An 18364-nucleotide genomic window follows, 5' to 3' on the forward strand; every position below is an offset into this window, starting at 1 on the left:
TGCTGGTGTGGCAGTGAAAACTGGGCCCCGGTCAAGGGAGCACTACTTTGGTAGATCCAGAATCAACCATGATAATTGTAACAGTGCAGCAGTAGACACAGGCCCCTGGTGCTGGTATCCAATCCAGGGACAGGAGCAATATGTAGTCACTGAACACCATCTTGCCTTCATGTCACTTTTCCAGTTCTTCTTTCTCCCTCTTACTCTACCAGCTACCTGTGGAGATGTTTAACCTTTTATCTGTAGCTATCTGCTTAGGAATAAAAGAAAAGGCAGCTTATTGCATGACTCAGCTTTCAGCTTGACTTTTTCTTTTGGCAGAGTGAATTGGGGTCCCAGGTTTTTATATTCCTTTTGCAGTATCTTTCCTCAACATGCAGTTTAATAAAAAAAAGAACAATAAACCTTAACAAAGTTTGGTGTGTATTCTTCCAGACTTTTCTCTTTGATTTTACACACATTTATCTGAATCCATGAAGATTATGTCATATGTATCTGTGTGTTTATACACTTTTTTTTGGTGTGCATCATTCTGCAACTTGATTTTTTAAAAAATTTGATAACTGATCTTGGAGATCTGTCCACGTTGTTACACATATGAGATTTTTGTATTTCTTTTAATTAATGGTGTTCAAGGAGCCATTTATGTAATGATGAACATTCAGTTTTTTGCAATTTTTTGCTCTTAATAAGGTGCCCTGGTGAACAAACATTCTTGTACACGTGCCAGAGTTTCTCTGGAGTAATTAACCAGCGTGGAATTACAGAGTTGTAGAATGTGTGCATTTTTAGTTTTACTAAAACTAAAGTAAAACTTTAATTTTACAGTTTGCCCAGTTGTTCCTCAAAGTGGCTGTGTCAATTTATACTCGCACCCATGGGCAGGAGAGTGTCCTCTCTAATTCTTGATTTTTCTAAGCCCTTTAATTTTGGTTAGGAGATAAAATAGCATCTTTCTGTTTTAGTTTTCATGTCCCTATGGACTAATTTTAGCATTTGAGCATCATCTGATAGGTTGGTGATGGCTACTTTGGGCTGACTTGTGCTTGTGAGGTGGTGTGGCCCATACTCCATGGTTTTCAGTGGCAGGCCTTATAAATGGCTCTTTTTGACAAAAAGATTCACCAAGGAGCTTACTGTGATATCTTTAAAAAATTAAATTAATATTTTGTGAGTACATAATAGGTGTATATGTTTATAAAATGTATATACATGAAATTTTTTGATATGGCCATACAACGAGTAATAATCCCATCAGGGTAAATGGGGTATCTTTCACCTCAATCACCAGGGTTTCTTGTGCTGCCAGAAAATGCTACTGAGCTGTCAGTTGTCTGAGGCTGTTGACCTGGACAGAGGCAAGGGGGAGAAACACAGCCCCAGGCCTGGCCAAGAGCAGGACCTGTGCAGATGCCCCCAACACTGTAGGTGCCAAGCAGTGAGTGGCAGCCCCTTTTGTGGCAAGCCTCTGTGGAGGGCCACTGTTCAGCCTTGGGGTTCATTATATTTCGGGGAAGCTGGACAGTGTTATAGATTCCTTCACATGTTATATAATCCTGTGATGAATTTAGATTCCAAGGCTTCAAGCAGCATCCAGTGGGGAACTATAACCTTTCTGCTTTGATAAAATGGAAGAGGGCAGGACAGGAACGGGAAGGGAAACCTGAGATTGGTTATGGTTACACTTCAGTTAATTTTTTTTTTTTTTTTGACAGAGTCTTGCTCTGTTGCCCAGGCTGGAGTGCAGTGGCACCATCTCGGCTCACTGCAATCTCCGCACCCGGGGTTCAAGCGATTTTTCTGCCTTAGCCTTCCGAGTACCTGGGACTACAGGTGCGTGCCACCATGCCTGGCTAATTTTTGTAGTTTTAGTAGAGACAGGGTTTCACCATATTGGCCAGGCTGGTCTCAAACCCCTGACTTTGTGACCCTCCCGCCTCGGCCTCCCAAAGTGCTGGTATTACAGGCGTGAGCCTCTACAAGATGCTATTCAGCAAGTTAATGGAGTCACCTTCCCTGCAGACCTCAGTTATATTCTGGCAGGAAAGGATCAACTCATTCTGTTACGGGAGACTCACGTTCAAGTCCAGGCTTTGGGACTTTATGCCTCAGTTTCCTAACCTGTAACACTGAGTGCTGCCTCCCTTGGGGCGGGGGGGGGGGGAAGGGGAATCCTGCTGTTAATAAGGAGCACCAAGCCGGAAATCAGGACCACAAATTCTAGCCTTTGCTCGAACGGGAACTCTCTGGGTAACTTAAGCATTTTTCCTTAAGCTCTCTCTCTTCCTTAGTTTTTCAATCTGTAAGAGGGTGTGAGCATGCCTGTTGCACTGGATCCTGTGGGATTAAAGACGACAGGACGTGTGAAGAGTTTGGATAAACGCCGCGGATATAGCCTTCAGGTGCAAACTCAGGTGTGCGGGAAAGTGGACTGGGAGTCTTTCCACCCACAAACAACTAAAACCTAACTTTAGATGTAGAGTATATGCAGTTTTGGATGAAACCGCTTGGCCGGGGCGATTTCCGGCCTATCTTCCCGGGAAACTGGGCAGCAGGCTGAGAGAAGATTTCCAAAAAATGAGGACAAGCTCTGAAGACCAGCCCCGCATCCTCCGGCTCTTCCAGGGTCGCACGGCTCTGGTCGGCTCCCGCGCGCCCCCTGGTGCCGTGTCCCTGCCACTGCCCAGAAACCACGTGTAAGAAAGTGCTGACAACCTAACTACGCACTATGGTTTAGACTCATCCCAACCAGTAGGGAAGGAGGAGGCGGGGCGGAGGAAAGCGAGGGCCCAATCTCCTGACGCTTTCCGAGGGGAAGGCGGGGCTTGGGGTTTACCACGTTGGGTTTGTCCGCAGCGCTAATTACTTTTTCCAAAGGCTGTAGGGCTTCACTCCGGCTGGCGCCGCCGCCTAGCGCGCTCCTGCTTCGCTGCCACGGTCCGGGGGCTGCCGGTCCCGGGTACCATGTGTGACGGCGCCCTGCTGCCTCCGCTCGTCCTACCCGTGCTGCTGCTGCTGGTTTGGGGACTGGACCCGGGCACAGGTAGCGCCCCCTCCCAAAGCCCTCTTCGCCCCGCGTCCTGCGGCTACCTTCCCTCTGCGCTCTCGCGGCGTCCTGGCGGCCCTGGGGCGGCGGCGGGACGGCTGACGGCGCCGGAGCGGAGAAGGCGCGGGCCGCTGCCGGAGTACGGGAATCGGGTGGCTCCGTGGCAGGCGCGCCGCCGCCGCGTCTCCGCTTGCCGATGCGCGGCGCCGTTCCGGGAGGTGCTCGGGCGGCTGCGCCGGAGACCCTCCCCTGGTGGCCAGCGTGGAGGTGCCGGGCGAGGGAAGGGAAGGCAGCGCCAGCTCCGGGTCGCTCTGTCCCCGCGCTGGCGCGGCTGGCGGCCAGCGGGAGGGCGGGCGTCCGGGCGGGCCCCGCCGCGCTGACGCGTCTCCTCTTTCCCCGCAGCTGTCGGCGACGCGGCGGCCGACGTGGAGGTGGTGCTCCCGTGGCGGGTGCGCCCAGACGACGTGCACCTGCCGCCGCTGCCCTCAGCCCCCGGGCCCCGACGGCGGCGACGCCCCCGCACGCCCCCAGCTGCCCCGCGCGCCCGGCCGGGAGAGCGCGCCCTGCTGCTGCACCTGCCGGCCTTCGGCCGCGACCTGTACCTTCAGCTGCGCCGCGACCTGCGCTTCCTGTCCCGAGGCTTCGAGGTGGAGGAGGCGGGCGCCGCCGGGCGCCGCGGCCGCCCCGCCGAGCTGTGCTTCTACTCGGGGCGTGTGCTCGGCTACCCCGGCTCCCTCGTCTCGCTCAGCGCCTGCGGCGCCGCCGGCGGCCTGGTACTGCCCGCGCCCCCTCCGGGTCGGCCGGTCGGGTCTGCTGCGGCGCAGGGTGGTGGCCGTGGAGGGTGGGGATGGGGCGCCTCTGCTGGAAGTCCAGCCTCCAGGGGAACCGGAGGGAACCTCCTGCCTTTCCACCTCTCCCCACCCTCCACCCTGGCTTTCGGTACCCACTATAGAGAAAGGGAGTGGGAGGGGCAGCATCCTAGTCCAGCGCCTCTGCGGCCGGTGGAACCCGCGCGGAGCTGGGTTGCATGGGGTATACGCCTGCCGCCCTAGGGAGCGCAGATCTGGCAGGGATGAAACTGTCAGGGCTCTGGACAGAGGCGCCTTGGCCCCAGTGTGGACAGAACACTGCATCTACACCGGTGTGTCAGGGTGTATGTCACACCTATGTGCGTGTAGGTGTGCTGTGCTTGGACGTGGTGGTGGGGGAGTGGGCATTCACCTCCCTTCCTTTTGAGTCTTCTCTCTGTACCTGGAACAGGAAGTTTGGAGAGGTACCCAGGCAGGCCGCAGCTCACCCCACTCTTCTTAGCTGAAACGTAAGAAACAGGAGAGAAAGGGTGTTTGTCTTTGCTTCCTTATGCTATTAGTAGGCATTTGTCTGGTGCCCACGCACAACCAGGCGTGAGGGTGCTTACATTGGTGATGAACCCTATTCCTGCCCCCAGGAGCTCCCTTGCTGTGGTAGTAACTTCCCTGCCCCCAAGTCCCTGGCCTGTTGCATTTGAGGCACCCATAACGGGTGCTCCCGGGGGCAGGGGGTTCTTGTGTGCACTTGCCCTGCCTGTGCACACACTTGATCATGTGGCTACCCTGGTGCCCAGACGAGCACTCAGCTTCTCCATCGTGCCCTGAAAGCAGCACACATGGCCAGCAGATGGGCTGCCACCAGCGAAGCTTGATATAGACCCAGAGCATGAACCGCAGGGATGCTCTTTATCTTCTGTCTTGACTGGCCTCTTTGGAGGCAGTTTCTGATATTAGTTTGTGTCTGTCCTTCCCAGGCACAAGAAACTGCTCCCTACATTTCCACCTTTTCTTGTGCCGCCATCTGGAATTCTCCAGCCCTTACAGAGTCTGTGGCAAATCCTCGAGAATCTACGAAGCCAGAAGGCCTGGGGGTGCAAGGTGTTATGTAAGACCTCTCCTTTCTTCCCAGTGCTGTGGGTATCTCTGGGTATAGTTCCCTAGCTCAGCCTGGCTCTCCTTTCAGGAATTTTCTGAATTCTGATTAGGGTATCATCTGCTTTTGCTCAGCTGGGAAAAATAGGCAACTTTGGTGAACCAAGGAAAGTGATATAGACCCTTGGAGGGGGCCTGGTAGGAAGGAGCTAATGTGGACCTGGGGCAGGGAATGTGGACCTGGGGTGGGAAATGTGGACCTGGGGTGGGAAATGTGGACCTGGGGCAGGGAATGTGGGCTGTGGGCAAGGAGGCTTAAGTAGGAGTGAGAAAGGCTCAGATCACTGTAGGGCTCAGGTCAAGGCTGTATCATGTTCTGGGAGGGACTGGAAGGCCCACATCATTTTTCCTGTTTTTGCCAAAGTGTTTAAAGTCTAAGTCACATCATTGTACTGTACATGGAAACATCTGAATCCCATTTGCTGCGGTTTAGTGAGTTTCTGTAGAGGTCAGAGTTTATACTTCTTGGTGTAAAGTTTCCAGCAAGGAGCTATCTGTGAAGGAGCCGAGGTGGAAAGCTGGATAACATTGATTTAAAATTCTCGCAGAGTGAGGGCTGGGCCCTGTCATAGATGGCATCTCAGCCAGCTTCTCAGCAAGACTGTCCTTCCCTTCAGCACCATGTGAGGGTGCTGTGCTTTAGATAAAGGAACCCGGCCAACAGGCTGAGTTCAGTGTGTGCCAGTGGCGAGTGTACCTCTAAGACTTCAGCTTTTAAATTCCTGCTGGAGCAGACACTTCTATTGTTTAGTCTGCCTTGTTCATCCCATTCATGTGAGCTGGACATTGGACACTTCCCCTTCCGTACATGTTGAAGGCAGGAGGGAAGAGACAATGGGGTGACTTGGAGGTGAACCCTTTGCTTGCAAGGTGGCCCTGAAAGTGTAAAGAAAAATAAGCAACAGAAACTTGGGCTAACCAAGTTTGCATCGCAGACTAGCTTTGACTTTGGTTCTCAGTTCAGGCGGCTGGTGATGTTGTGTTAGTCCCTCTTGACCGTGGTGGAAGCTCTGTGAAGTGGAGACATGGAGTTTTGTGTATTTGCTACGACAGGCTCGGCTATAAGGTGTGGGAAGGGAGGCTATAAGTGGATGATTTTTGATGGCCATGGATGAGGAGCATTTCAAAGTGTCCTTGTATCTAAAAATGAGGAGCAAGAGTCGGCAAACTTCTTTGAAGGACCAGATAAATATTTTAGGCTTTGTGCACCATATAGCCTTTGTTGCAGCTGCTCAAAGCTGCCCTTTTAGTGTGAAAGCAGCTACAGCTACGGAAGGCATGCAAGCGAAAGGACGTGGCGTTCAACAAAACTTCATTCCGGATGTTGAGTATCATGTTAATTGCTGGTAAGTCCCACTGTATCGAACATCTCCTAAAGGGCTTAGCAGAGAGTGTTGAATGCCTGGGCTGGGGCACACAGGTTCTGTTCCATGTTGCATGGAATCTGTGCTGTTTATCTCCAGAGATGTTTGCTATCTGTTTAAAGGAGATGCATTATTATAATAGATCATTCCTTAGCTGTTTAAGGGCCATGGAGAGTAGAGCACCTGTTCCAGTTTTGCTTCTTCTCCTTTTGACAGCAGACAGAGTCATGGGCCTGCGGCATTCCTTAGTGTCTTATCTTGAAAAGCTGGGCCAGCTGCACTTTTTGGATCTTCAAAGACTATATAGACTTAAGTATTAATTGTTTTCTGTTTATGCTTCTTCATTGTATTTACATTTCCAAGAGTCTTTAGAGCATAGGCTTTTTGGAAGTGTTTTTATGAGCATATCATTTCAAAGCATGAACTTTAGGTGTATGAGGAGGGCCTTTCCACTCTTCAAGAATTTACGTAAGTTCGGATCAACTGCCTCTGTGACCAGGACCAGATCGTGGAAGGCCAGTGGAATTGGAATCAGGCTGAACTTCATAGGTAGACAGGATAGCAGAGGGGTACTTCACGATCAGCTTGAGTGTCAGGCTCTGAAAAGAATCTGTGCAGCTTGTCCAAAGTGAGTGGCTGGAGGGCTTGTTTTAGGAAGAGTGAACGAGAGGAGGGGAGGGCTGGAGGCCCCTGCTGTCAGGTTTGGTCTGCCGAGCAGTGGCCATCCTTCCTTGGATGATACTCACAAAGCTTGGGAAGGCCACCCACTGGAATGTGTCCACCCCTTCTTGGCCAAGGCTGTGGCCTGCCAGGGGCACACTGTGAGATGGTGGGACCAGACAGACCACCAGGGAGCTCTGGGCTGCAAAACATTAAGCCATAACCGCTTTCCAGGGCACCTAGAAGGACTGTGAGAAGGTCAGGCATCCTCCTACCATAGCTCCTCTGTTGTCACAGCCACATGCTGTAGGACTCTTATTTGGAATCACTGGGGTCAACCTGGTGGCCCAGCTCATCCTCACTCCAGCTGGTCAGCCTGACTGCAGACTGTGTGTCCATGTTGGTAGCACGTCATTTGTGGCACATGGGACGTTCATAGTTCTGTACAGCTGTTCCAGTCCACTAGGGAACTTTTAGAGAATGCTCACCTCTAATTTATAGGGGAGCAAGTGTAGTCCAGGTAAGAATAGATGGGGGCAGCCGGGTGCGGTGACTCACGCCTGTAATCCCAGCACTTTGGAAGGCCAAGGTGGGCGGACCACCAGGACGGGAGTTCAAGACCAGTCTGGCCAACATGGTGAAACCTCGTCTCTACTAAAGGTACAAAAAATTAGCTGGGCATGGTGGTGGGCGCTTGTAATTCTGGCTACTCGGAAGGCTGAGGCAGGAGAATCACTTGAACCTGGGAGGCGGAGCTTGCAGTGAGCTGAGATCCCACCAATGTACTCCAGCCTGGGCGAGCTCAGCCAGCTGATGAGTAGGCAGCTTAGGTTAGAAGTGTTGAGGACCCCACTTTTAAGAGGGCAGCCTGCGTTTGCATGACTCCTGTGATGAAGAAGCAGGTTTGGGATGTTACTACCTCTCTCTTTAGAAAAGAGTTAAAAAACCCTTTTGATTGATTTACAAAATTGCCCAGCTTTATAATGCAGCCTCGCTCAGTGGAGAACAGCTGAGTAGGAATTAGTCTTGTCAAAAATGATATGGTGTGGAGACCCATTGGAAGGGACTGCATTATAATACATCATTATATTGAGACAGGTCTGAGGAAGGTACGTAGTCCTAAGTGATTACCTAGTATTGCTGAAGAATTGATCGTGTGCAGAATAAATATATTTGGAGAATACAGAGAATACACAGCACATATATAGAACTTTGTAAAAAGAAACAATTGAGTGGATGTTAAGGGGCACTTTGGCGGGAATCGAAGAAGGGCAAAGACAGTTTCGTGAAGTTTGGAGGCATGGAAGTATTGGAGGGAAGAACTCAGAAAGTTCTGAGGCCTCTGGCTGCCACCTCTGGAACAACATTCCTGTGGCCTCATGGTGGCTTCTCTTCACACCCCTTTGTCCTCTCCAGCACTGCATACTCTTGTGTTCCTCCTGATTGCCCAGGGCTTCATCCAGCTGCAGCTCTCCAGGGCTGGGCTGACTCGTCTTAGGATGCCAGGCACTGACTGCTTCTGCACCAAGCTGCCCAGTAGCGTCACCTAGGACACATATTGGATTTTCCCACTTTGAACTTTTGTTTAGTTGACAACATTTAAAAAAAAAATGAAAAAGAAGTAAAAGATGGAATGATGAACTGAAGCAGTTTTCTTTGACTGATTGCATTCTTGGAGCTTATTTCCTGAACTCTGAAATACTGCAGCTGCCTGATCTTGGATGTGTGTGATGGGGAAGATGTTTTTTGCAGCCAGTACATCTGAGGGAACCATGCAGAGTCATTGGTTGACTTTTCCCTGGACCTGCTTCTGTGCACAGGTCCCCACATGCATGGTCACATTCTTGCTTCTTAGGAAATGAAACCGTTTGGCCATTCAGAGCTGCGATCTTGAGCAAGTCACTTAAGTCCTTTGAACCTTTCTGCCTGCAGCCATACAGGGGTAAATAACACGGGCCTTGCAAGGCTGTTGATAGAATGGAAGAAGATAAAGTCTGTGAAATCATTTAGTGAGAGCCTGGCACGTTAAGGCATTAAAAACAGGCTTCTTCTCTTGCCCTGCAGGCTATCCCCAGACTTTCCCAGTTATACATCAGCTGATCAGTCATCGCTGTTGCCTGAATGAGCAGATCATTATCACACACCTGCTATGTGCAGGATGCTCTGGTAGGCCGCCCAGCAAGGCTCAGAGAGAAAGACAATGCAGGCCCTGTCTGGGAAGACAGTGCCAGCCTCCTGGAGGAAGGTGGGCTGGAGCCTGGAACTAGGCAGGGCGGGGTTTCGGGGAGGGAGGAGGGTAGGCTTCAGATTCCAGGAGGGAGGAGTGATGGAAAAGGCACTGAGGCCCCATTGTCCTGAGATAAGGGACCCATGAGTGGATTGGTGGGGTGGTGGTTTTAAGGGAGAGATGGGGGTAGAGGAACTGAACTGGCAGGCATGTGGATTAAATGGACCAGGTCTGTGGGTGCCAACAAAAGGCATTTGGACTTTATCCTAGAGCAGTGGTTCTCAGCCTTGAGCCTGCATTCCAGTCCCCTGGGGGGCCCGTTAAACTGATGGCTGGGCCCCACCCTGGGGTTTTTGATGTAGCAGGCCTGGGGTGGGCCTGAGAGCTTGCATTTCTCGCAAGTTCCCCAGGGGATGCTGATGCGGCCATTCTGGAAGGGCACTCAAAGGGTCACTGGCTGAGAGGCAATGGAGGATGGGTAGTTGGGGAATCCTGGAGATAGCTGTATGGGGAGGACTGGAGGAGAGGAGCACTTAGAGCAGGGAGGTGACCAGGCTTAAGCCTCTGAGGCAAGCCTCAGAAAGGAAGGAAGACCACAGGAGAGGGACTCTGAAGGGCAGGCTGGCAGTCCTTTTTGGCTGGCTGACACTGACTAGTGGTCTGAAATGGCTGATACTAAAGTGAGGGACCCTGACATTCCTGAGGAGAGGCCTGCTTTGGGAAGAAGACCAAGCATCTGTGCTCAGGCATTTGACGTTTGAGGAGGCAGCAGCAGGACTCGGGGAGGGGCCCTCTGGGTGATGCCTCAGAAGGGGTGCAGGCTGGGAAGCCCCACATGGCCGTGTTGTGTGGGGGAGGCTTCTTCCACCGGAAGAGGTGCATGCCCACAGGAGAGTCAGGGAGGGCGGGAGGATCTGCGGGCACACGGTGGCTTTTTCTTCTTGGAAGCAGGTTGGTCCCTACAGGAAGGAAACTCACCACCCCTTTGGCCCCATCCTCTCAACCCATCTTGACCTAGAGAAGGAGACCTAAGTAAGACCCACTCCTGTTAACTGAGGAGCTGCAGACTCCTGAAGAAAGGGAATTCCATTGCGGTCTTTGTGGAATCATGTGACTTTGTCCCCTCCCACAGAGGCATGCTGCTTTGAAGCATACAGGAGAGACCTTCTCTGTTATCTTAACTGCGTTTTCTAAGTGAACTTGTGCTAACATTAGGTGATAAAAACCACTGTGTCTTTCACACTCTCCACACTGCAGTGAGAGCTAGTCCTGCTTCAGGCAGGAGGTGGTGTGGAGTGAACAATACCTGATTTACAACTCTGTCTTAACAGAACCCTTCAAAGCAAGTACCCACAACAAAGAGAGTTGAAAGGTAACCACTCACAACTGCTGAAATATCAAGTTATTGCCTGACCCATTTTATTTGACCCACACTTCTTTAGTATAGCATACCAAATCCTGCAAAACTTAAGATTTCTCTTTTAAGAGCACCATTTCACTGGGGGCTTTATTATATCCCTTAAAACCAAGGGGCCTCAGGGCTGCTAGTTCTGTCTGCCATAGGCATTTATTTCTACACGGTTTGTCTCTTTGGAGGACGGTTGCAGGCCTCCTGTATCTAAGACACAGGCTTATTGCTGGTATTTCTTTACCAGCATCAATGGGACAGAAGAGGCCTTGGACAAACATTTCCCTGAGTCTCCCCTCTCCACATAGATGGTGACTGCAGGAGTCACACAGATCCAAGAAGCCCTGCTCAGCTCTTGGGGCCACGTGCAGTGGTGGGCTAGAAGCAAGGGTAGTGGGCAGAGCTCCATAGAGGAAAGCCCGGGTTCCAAATCCGAGGACCTCTGCACATGGAATCAAGGCAGTAGGTGTCCAGGGTCTCCAGCACCCGGTTAAAAGCTAGGACGGCGCTTCTCAACCCTGGCTACACATTGAATTTTCCTGGTCACCTTTGAAAACATGTCAGTGCCTGGGCTCCACCCTAGAGATTCTGATTCACTTGGCCTGGAGTAGGGGCTGAGGCATCAGGAGTTTTCAGAGCTCCCCAGATCATATCAATATGTAGCCGGGGATGAGAAGCCCTGAGCAAGGGGTTTGCAGACAGTCCTTACAGGTAACTGCGTTTTCAGTCGCATCTTTTCTTTTTGAGTAACTGTTATGTGGCAGTCATTGGCAAAAACAGGAGTAATAATTCTGATCTTGCCTCAATGGAACAAACCATTAGGTTGTGAAAGTGTCCTATAACATGGGGTAGTGGACTGGAGTTTAAGAGTGCAGGGGGCTGCAGGGAAGGGGGTTTATTTAGGGAAGAGAGAGGGGTCAGGGAGAGAGAAGGAGGGCTGGTGGGTATTTTGGCGTAAGACTGCGTGTAATGCACAGGTGGCAATTCTCAACAGGACGTTTGACCACTGGTGGTGTGCTGACAATGGCAGTGTTACAGACGGTAGAAGGAGGCTAGGGACAGTGAGACAGTGAGGGAGGAGGAGGCAGGGCCCTTCCTCATGCTGGTTCCCAGGGTGAGGGCCCTGTTCAGCCCCTCCCTCCTGGTGCTACTCCTGGCCACATCCCTGCTTGAGGTCGGAGCCCAAGAGGGCAAGTGGCTGCCAGGTTGAGGACGCACTAGTCCATTTATCCATCATTCCCCAGCATTGCTGTTTTCTTCCTTAAGTATATAAAAACCAGCACATGGGGTCCCTGAGAATTGTAAAGAAAAACCTTCCCTAAGGTGCTAAGTGATGCTTTGCATGTATATACGAGTGTGTCTGTGTAGGATTTCTCACCAAGGTGAGATCTCCCTGTCTTAAAAACTTGTTCGGCCTTTTTTTTTTGAGATGGAGTCTCGCTCTGCCGCCCGGGCTGGAGTGCAGTGGCTGGATGTCAGCTCGCTTCAGCTCACTGCAAGCTCCGTCTCCCGGGTTCACGCCATTCTCCTGCCTCAGCCTCCCGAGTAGCTGGGACTACAGGCGCCCGCCACCACGCCCGGCTAGTTTTTTGTATTTTTTAGTAGAGACGGGGTTTCACCGTGTTAGCCAGGATAGTCTCGATCTCCTGACCTCGTGATCCACCCGTCTCGGCCTCCCAAAGTGCTGGGATTACAGGCTTGAGCCACCGCGCCTGGCTTGTTCGGCCTTAGAACTAACAGCTAAGTGCTTTTTATGCTGGGGTTTGTGAATGCAAACTCTAGACTGAACGAATAATAACTGACTTTGAAAGTGCTAGATTGCCGGGAGGGGTTTGACCCACAGCCAGGGTGTTTCCACATGAGTCCAGCCCCTCATTAGAGTGAAGCGTATCCTCTAGGGAGCAGGGGTTTCCTCCCACGTGGGACTCTATCCCACGCGCTGTGCCGTACCCTGCCCACCCTACCTTGACCGCGGAAGTTTTCAGGTGTTCTGCACCGAGGCTGCGTTGTGCACAGCTGTGATGGAGCTCTGCAGATCCCACTGTGGCCACCCTCTTCCATTTCTTCAGTTTCCGTAAAGTTTCCTAGTGAACAAACTCAAGTTTTCACTTTCAAGGAGAGGGAGGAAAGCTGTGCTGTCCTGCAGGTCATGCAGTGCCACTTTGAGACAGTTTTATTTGGGCAGTAAAATCTTTGAGTTGTTCTTGGCAAAAGTTCTAATGAAATGGAAACCTTGAAATATGCTTAGAGCGGTAAGTATGGCCTCACCCTGTATCTTGGGGATGCAAGGTTGCAGGCGACCTTATTAGTTGATCTGATGTACTTTCCAGGAATCTTGGTACCAGTGCATCTTTTCAGAATGTAGAGGGGGGTCTATCTTATTTGGCTGAAGTGAGCTTTATACTTGAGCCTGGAGTTAGCTCTGCGTGTGGTAGGGAGTGCTGCTTCTCCAAGTGTGGTCCCTGTATTACCTGGGACCTTCTTAAAATGCACATTCTTGGGCTCCAGCAGGACCTCCAGGTGATTTGGGTGCATGCTAGGCTTTGAGAACCATGGCTTTTGAAAAGTGAGGGTGGAAGAGGGAGACAAGAAAGGATATCATGACCCCCTGAGACTCATCCCCCAGATCTCCTGAATCTGTGTGATCAAAGGCAGTTCAGGATTGTTCCCAGGAGAAGGGGATGTTGACTGCATCGATCAGTGTACAAACCAGGTCCTCCCCTGGCCCTGCCTGGGTTTGATTTCCTTGAGAGATTTACCATTTTGACTCCACATAAGAAGGGAAGCTAGCAGCAGGTGCCTGGGGAAGGAGGGCAAATTGTTTTGATGCTGTCGAAACAATACTAATGTTACTCTTGATATACCCAGGATAAAATACATTTTTCCATTAGGGATATAAATGTCATTCCCAACAATTTCAGTGTTACCTCCCAGGTGGACTTTTGGGAGGATGATTTTTAAAGTAACTTAAAAAATAATTTTAAAATTAAAAATTTGATAATGAAGTAGTTCATCTTCTCTGAAAGGCAACATGGAAAATGGATGTTGTTGTACCTGTCTCTGTAACCCTACCCCCAACGCAGCTGCTCTGTGGTATGTTTGTAAGTCACACAGAAGCTCACTCTTGGGCTCAGGTAAATCTGACCAATTTGCAAAGAAAAGAGCCCAGACATGGAACTCACACCTAGGTGGCCTTGCCTGCTCCTCCAGCGGTGGAGGGAGCCATGGGCATGTGTGAATGAGGATGACCAACATTGTGTTTCCTTCTCCTTTCTGGACAGGTTGGCCTCATTCAGCTTGGGCAGGAGCAGGTGCTAATCCAGCCCCTCAACAACTCCCAGGGCCCGTTCAGTGGACGAGAGCATCTGATCAGGCGCAAATGGTCTTTGACTCCCAACCCTTCTGCCGAGGCTCAGAGATCTGGGCAGCACTGCAAGGTTCTAACAGGTGAGTCAGGGCAGCAGCATGACCGGCTTAGAACACACGCACAGCCCGCATCCTTTGTGTGTCTCCAAGTGCACTGAAGCCACGTGAGTGAGACCTTACCTTCCCCTATATTTCAAAAGCTGTTTTATTGCCCTAAGACCACTTCCTTTTCCTTTCTATGTGTCTTAGTGTCAGCAGCCCTTTGAAAAAGTCATGGTTTTATTTCTGCAAGGAACTCATGATCTCTTTCATGCAGTACCTCAATTTTATATATCAAGAGCAAGTTGAGGTCCAAAAATCCTCTAGGGCTTATTGATCAAACCCCAGGTTTGTAGCCAAGCTTGGATGAGAATTCCGTCCTCCTGGTGCCCTGACCAGGAGCTCACTCTTAATAATACAGTGCTCCTGAGTGCTGGCTGCACTAATTAAAGCCACCTGGGACGCCTCTGAAGCTGCGATTCTTGGAGTGTGGCACCTGGGCCAGCAGCGTCAGCATCACCTGGGAACTTGTTAGAAATGCACATTTTCAGGCCAGACCTGTGAGTCAGAAACTCTGGGGAAGGGTCCAGTAATCTCTAGTTTCATGGGCCCTCCAGGGGATTTAGATGTGTGCTCAAGTGTGAGAACCACTGCTTTAAGAAATGCCATGCACTGGCCTGTCTCCCAGCATCCTGATCTTTTTTAGTCTGGGGTATGATTTGGGTTCCAGTGTTTTTAAAAGTGATTTTTTATGCAGTGTAGGGGGAGAACCTGGGCTCTTATACTCTGGGTGTCTCTTTGAGCATCCCTAATGTTGATTACCCATCACATGTTTAAGAACATTTTATGGGGCTGCAAATGTCCCCAGATGAAGTTGGATCACAGGTGGCATTTCCTCCCAGGAGATCGTGGGACCCCACTACTGACTTCTGGGGATTGTGCTTCTGTAGTTTAAAGACTTATCTTTGTATGAAAATGCAGTGTGTCTTAGTTTAGTATTCTGGTGACATTGGAAACAATGGGTCTTGGTTTAGTATCCTGGTGACATTGGGAATAAATTGTGTGACTGCTTTAGAATTACCTTGTTATTTGTAAACAAGTTGTGCAGTTGAGCTCAGCTGCTGTGTGTGGACTTGATGGAAGTACGTTGACTTTCTCCTTAGCCTAGTCTGGGTGAGCAGGGTGGGTATTAGAGGTGATTGTGCTGGATAGAGGGCATCTCTGAAACCTCAGGAGAGCTTTGAGTCTCAAATGGAGTCATTAGGGTTTTTCTGTTTTTTTCTGCATCCTTACAAAAGTAAGGAGGACCAAATAAAATTACTAGTACCTAAAAAAATACCGTTTAATAGGAAACAGGGTCTTTGGTAAGTCTAATGTTGTGTGTGGGCTTGATGTCAGTATGGCTTTTTTTTTTGGAGACACGGTCTCACTCACGCAAGTTAGAGTGCAGTGGTGTGATCATGGCTTGCCACAGCCGTGACCTCCTGCGCTCAGGTGATCCTCCCTTCTGAGTAGCTGGACCCACAGGCGTGCACCCACACCTGGCTAATTTTTGTTTTGGTAGAGGTGGGGTTTCACCATGTTGCCCAGGCTGGTCTTGAACCCCTGGGCTCGAGTGATCCTCCCGCCTTGGCCTGCCAAAGTCCTGAGATTATAGGCATGAGCCACTATGCCTGACCCTCCCCAGTGTGCTATTTTTAACCTGAGCCCCTGTCTCTACCTAGTTCTGTCTTGACGTACCGGCGCAGAGGCAGAGAGATTTCTCTACGGCAGTGGTTCTCAGTCCTGGCTGTACCTTGGCCTCACCTGGGGAGCTTTAACAACTCCTCACGCCTTGGTCCCACCCACAGAGAACCACTTTAATTAGACATCCTGAGGACATCTGGCAATGTAAAGGCTCCCAGGTGGTTCTGATGTTCAGCTGGTATTGAAAACCACGTCACTAAGGACTGTTAAACCTGAGGAATAGCACCTGTGGGCCATTGGGAGTGGATTTTCCCATTTGAGCACCTTCAAGCAGGGCCATGCAATGAAACAAAGGATAAATATGTCTTCTCACTCTTCCCTCTGCTCACGCCACCGTTCATCAGCCGCTAGTCCATGGGCAGAACTCAGCATGCTTGTAGATGAGATAATGGGATGTTTGTCTAATGACCACCTTCCATCCTCTTTAGTCGTGTGATACTGAGGATCACTGACAACATGATAAATGGTGCTTGTGTTTGCCTTTTTGTCCCTAAGAAGAGTTTTGAGGCATTCTTTTGATAGACTGTTTAGCCTTTAATGAGGAAATAAAATGAACAAAACCAGGGTGGGGTGGATGTGATGGAAAAAGTTAAAACAAGAGCAGCCATTCAAGACTGTAGGGAGAAATTTCTGAACTTGCTTAAAAATATAATCTCTCCTTCCCTGCTCTCAAACCTTGCATCAGCTTGCTTTGAGCAGGCTGTAATGTGTGTATTTAAGGTTGTGCCCGACTCAGGCTCTGCACTAGTGAGGAACACAGACGCAGAGGAGAGTTACATATTTTGCTTCTGGTCCTTCTTGCATTGCATGAAATATTCAGTAAATGTGGCTGTTCTGAGAAGGACAACGGGCCTTTTAATAGGCTGAGCTAATGAGCGGTCAGGCCCTATCTCATTTGGATTAGCTTTCAAACATCAGGAGTTTAGAAATCAGGAAAATTAAATTTACTGGGACATCTGCAAAGTACATTCTTGAAGTTTCCTAGAAGTTTCCTAATCTTTCCTAGAAAGATTAATCAGATTAATCCAAGATTTCCCATGGGAACGTGCTCTTCCTGGCTGAACATGGCAGCCATAGGTTTCATGCCCTGTTGTTGACCCTGTGTTATGATAGCCTTGAACATGGTCTGAGAGTAGCCTTGCCTGCTCTTGTAGGTGAGGAGGAATCTAAGAAACTTCCTCCATGAAGCACTCAGTGTACTTGAAAGGTGAACCCAGGTGCGCCGCTGTGCTGAGCAGGATTTTATGTCTGAGCAGGGGTGGGGGCTAGAAGGACTGACACAGCAAAGGCCACCTGGGAAATGTTTCTTTCCCTTGGATACTACTGAGGTTGTATTTCTAGTGGTCTTTGGAGCTTCAGGCGAGGGGACAGGCTGATCCTGTTTCCTACATTGCTCCTTATTTTGGGGGCCTGATAAACTGATCCATCAAATAGCACTCCAGGTTGGAACTTGGCAAACTGAAATGGTACCTTGGATATTTTGAAATGTTTCTTGATTTTTAAACAGTTATTTTGACTTCAGACCTTTTAATCTTCCTTCAGTGCTTATTTTAATTTCTCCATTATGATTCAGTTTAGAATCTTCCTCCCAGCATTTTCATGCTCTTAAGTAACAATATGAATCTTCCTCTCTTCACCAATGGTGTATTTCACATGTATATGGTAGAAGGTGAAATAGAAGAGTAATTTTCCATTAGCATTTGCAACATAGGAATCCCACTAATATGCCGAGTGGTGGTGAGCTCATTGGAATGTGATTTTGCCTCCAACTGTGGTTTCTGTGAAGCACTGATGTCTCCTTTATAGGTTAAGTTCTGTTATCATTGTCTTAAAAACTCATTGTAGTTATTTTCTAGTATTGTCTTGTTCATTTATAGCATTATAAAGGTAATGTCAATGAGTATTTGATGGATACGGTAACTCTTTAGAAACTGTATTGCTAATTTATGCAAGAATTTGCATATATAATACGTGTATATCCTCTGTAATGTGCAATTGGTCAGGTCTTGTGCTTTGTACCAATTTTGCCTAGTGTTCCATCATTGGAACGCTAAGCTTGTGGAAATTGTTTATACCCTACTGCTCAAGGTCATTGCCAAGGTCTGAGTTTTCACAAAAAAATTTGCAACCTCAGGGATAAATGGGTTAAGATTCATTTGGTTGGAAATGACAGAAATCAAACTGGCTTAAACACTAAAGACATCATTGACATGAATTCATGCAGCTGATGAGTAAAGCAGGAGTTTGGACATCAGGTAACATTTGCCCAAACTTCACTTCTCAGCAGTTACTTCTTTGTATGACACCCTTGTGTCCTCACCTGGCTCCTCTTAGAGTGACAAAGAGGCAGCTAGGATGAGGAGGTCAACCATTCCGTTTAATTGGGATTTGAAGTGGTTTGGCTTGGATTGGGTTTGCCACTAGCTACAAAGGTTTATGGCAGGCTTAGGTCTCTCCCCATAAAGAGCGTAGGTGCCAGTACTCACGTGACTATGCAGATACCACTCTGTTTCCATCCCTGTCCTGACTTCTACCAGCCATCACACA

The 18364-nt window shown here is 49.5% G+C and overlaps 1 protein-coding gene across 2 annotated transcripts in view; it reads left to right on the top strand.

The window, feature by feature from the left end:
- The first annotated feature begins 2851 nt into the window (after positions 1–2851).
- Positions 2852–18364, top strand: part of ADAMTS17 (ADAM metallopeptidase with thrombospondin type 1 motif 17) — a 367322-nt gene continuing 351809 nt past the window's right edge. For both annotated transcript variants that reach the window (XM_033188835.1, XM_033188836.1), the window contains exons 1-3: positions 2852–3043; positions 3449–3819; positions 13948–14113. In XM_033188835.1, coding sequence (XP_033044726.1) covers positions 2965–3043; positions 3449–3819; positions 13948–14113 — 616 coding nt within the window. In that variant the 5' untranslated portion in view covers positions 2852–2964. The remainder of the gene's footprint in view (positions 3044–3448; positions 3820–13947; positions 14114–18364) is intronic.

Source organism: Trachypithecus francoisi, unplaced genomic scaffold, assembly GCF_009764315.1.
Source record: "Trachypithecus francoisi isolate TF-2019V2 unplaced genomic scaffold, Tfra_2.0 Lachesis_group3, whole genome shotgun sequence".
Taxonomy (NCBI): Eukaryota; Metazoa; Chordata; class Mammalia; order Primates; family Cercopithecidae; genus Trachypithecus; species Trachypithecus francoisi.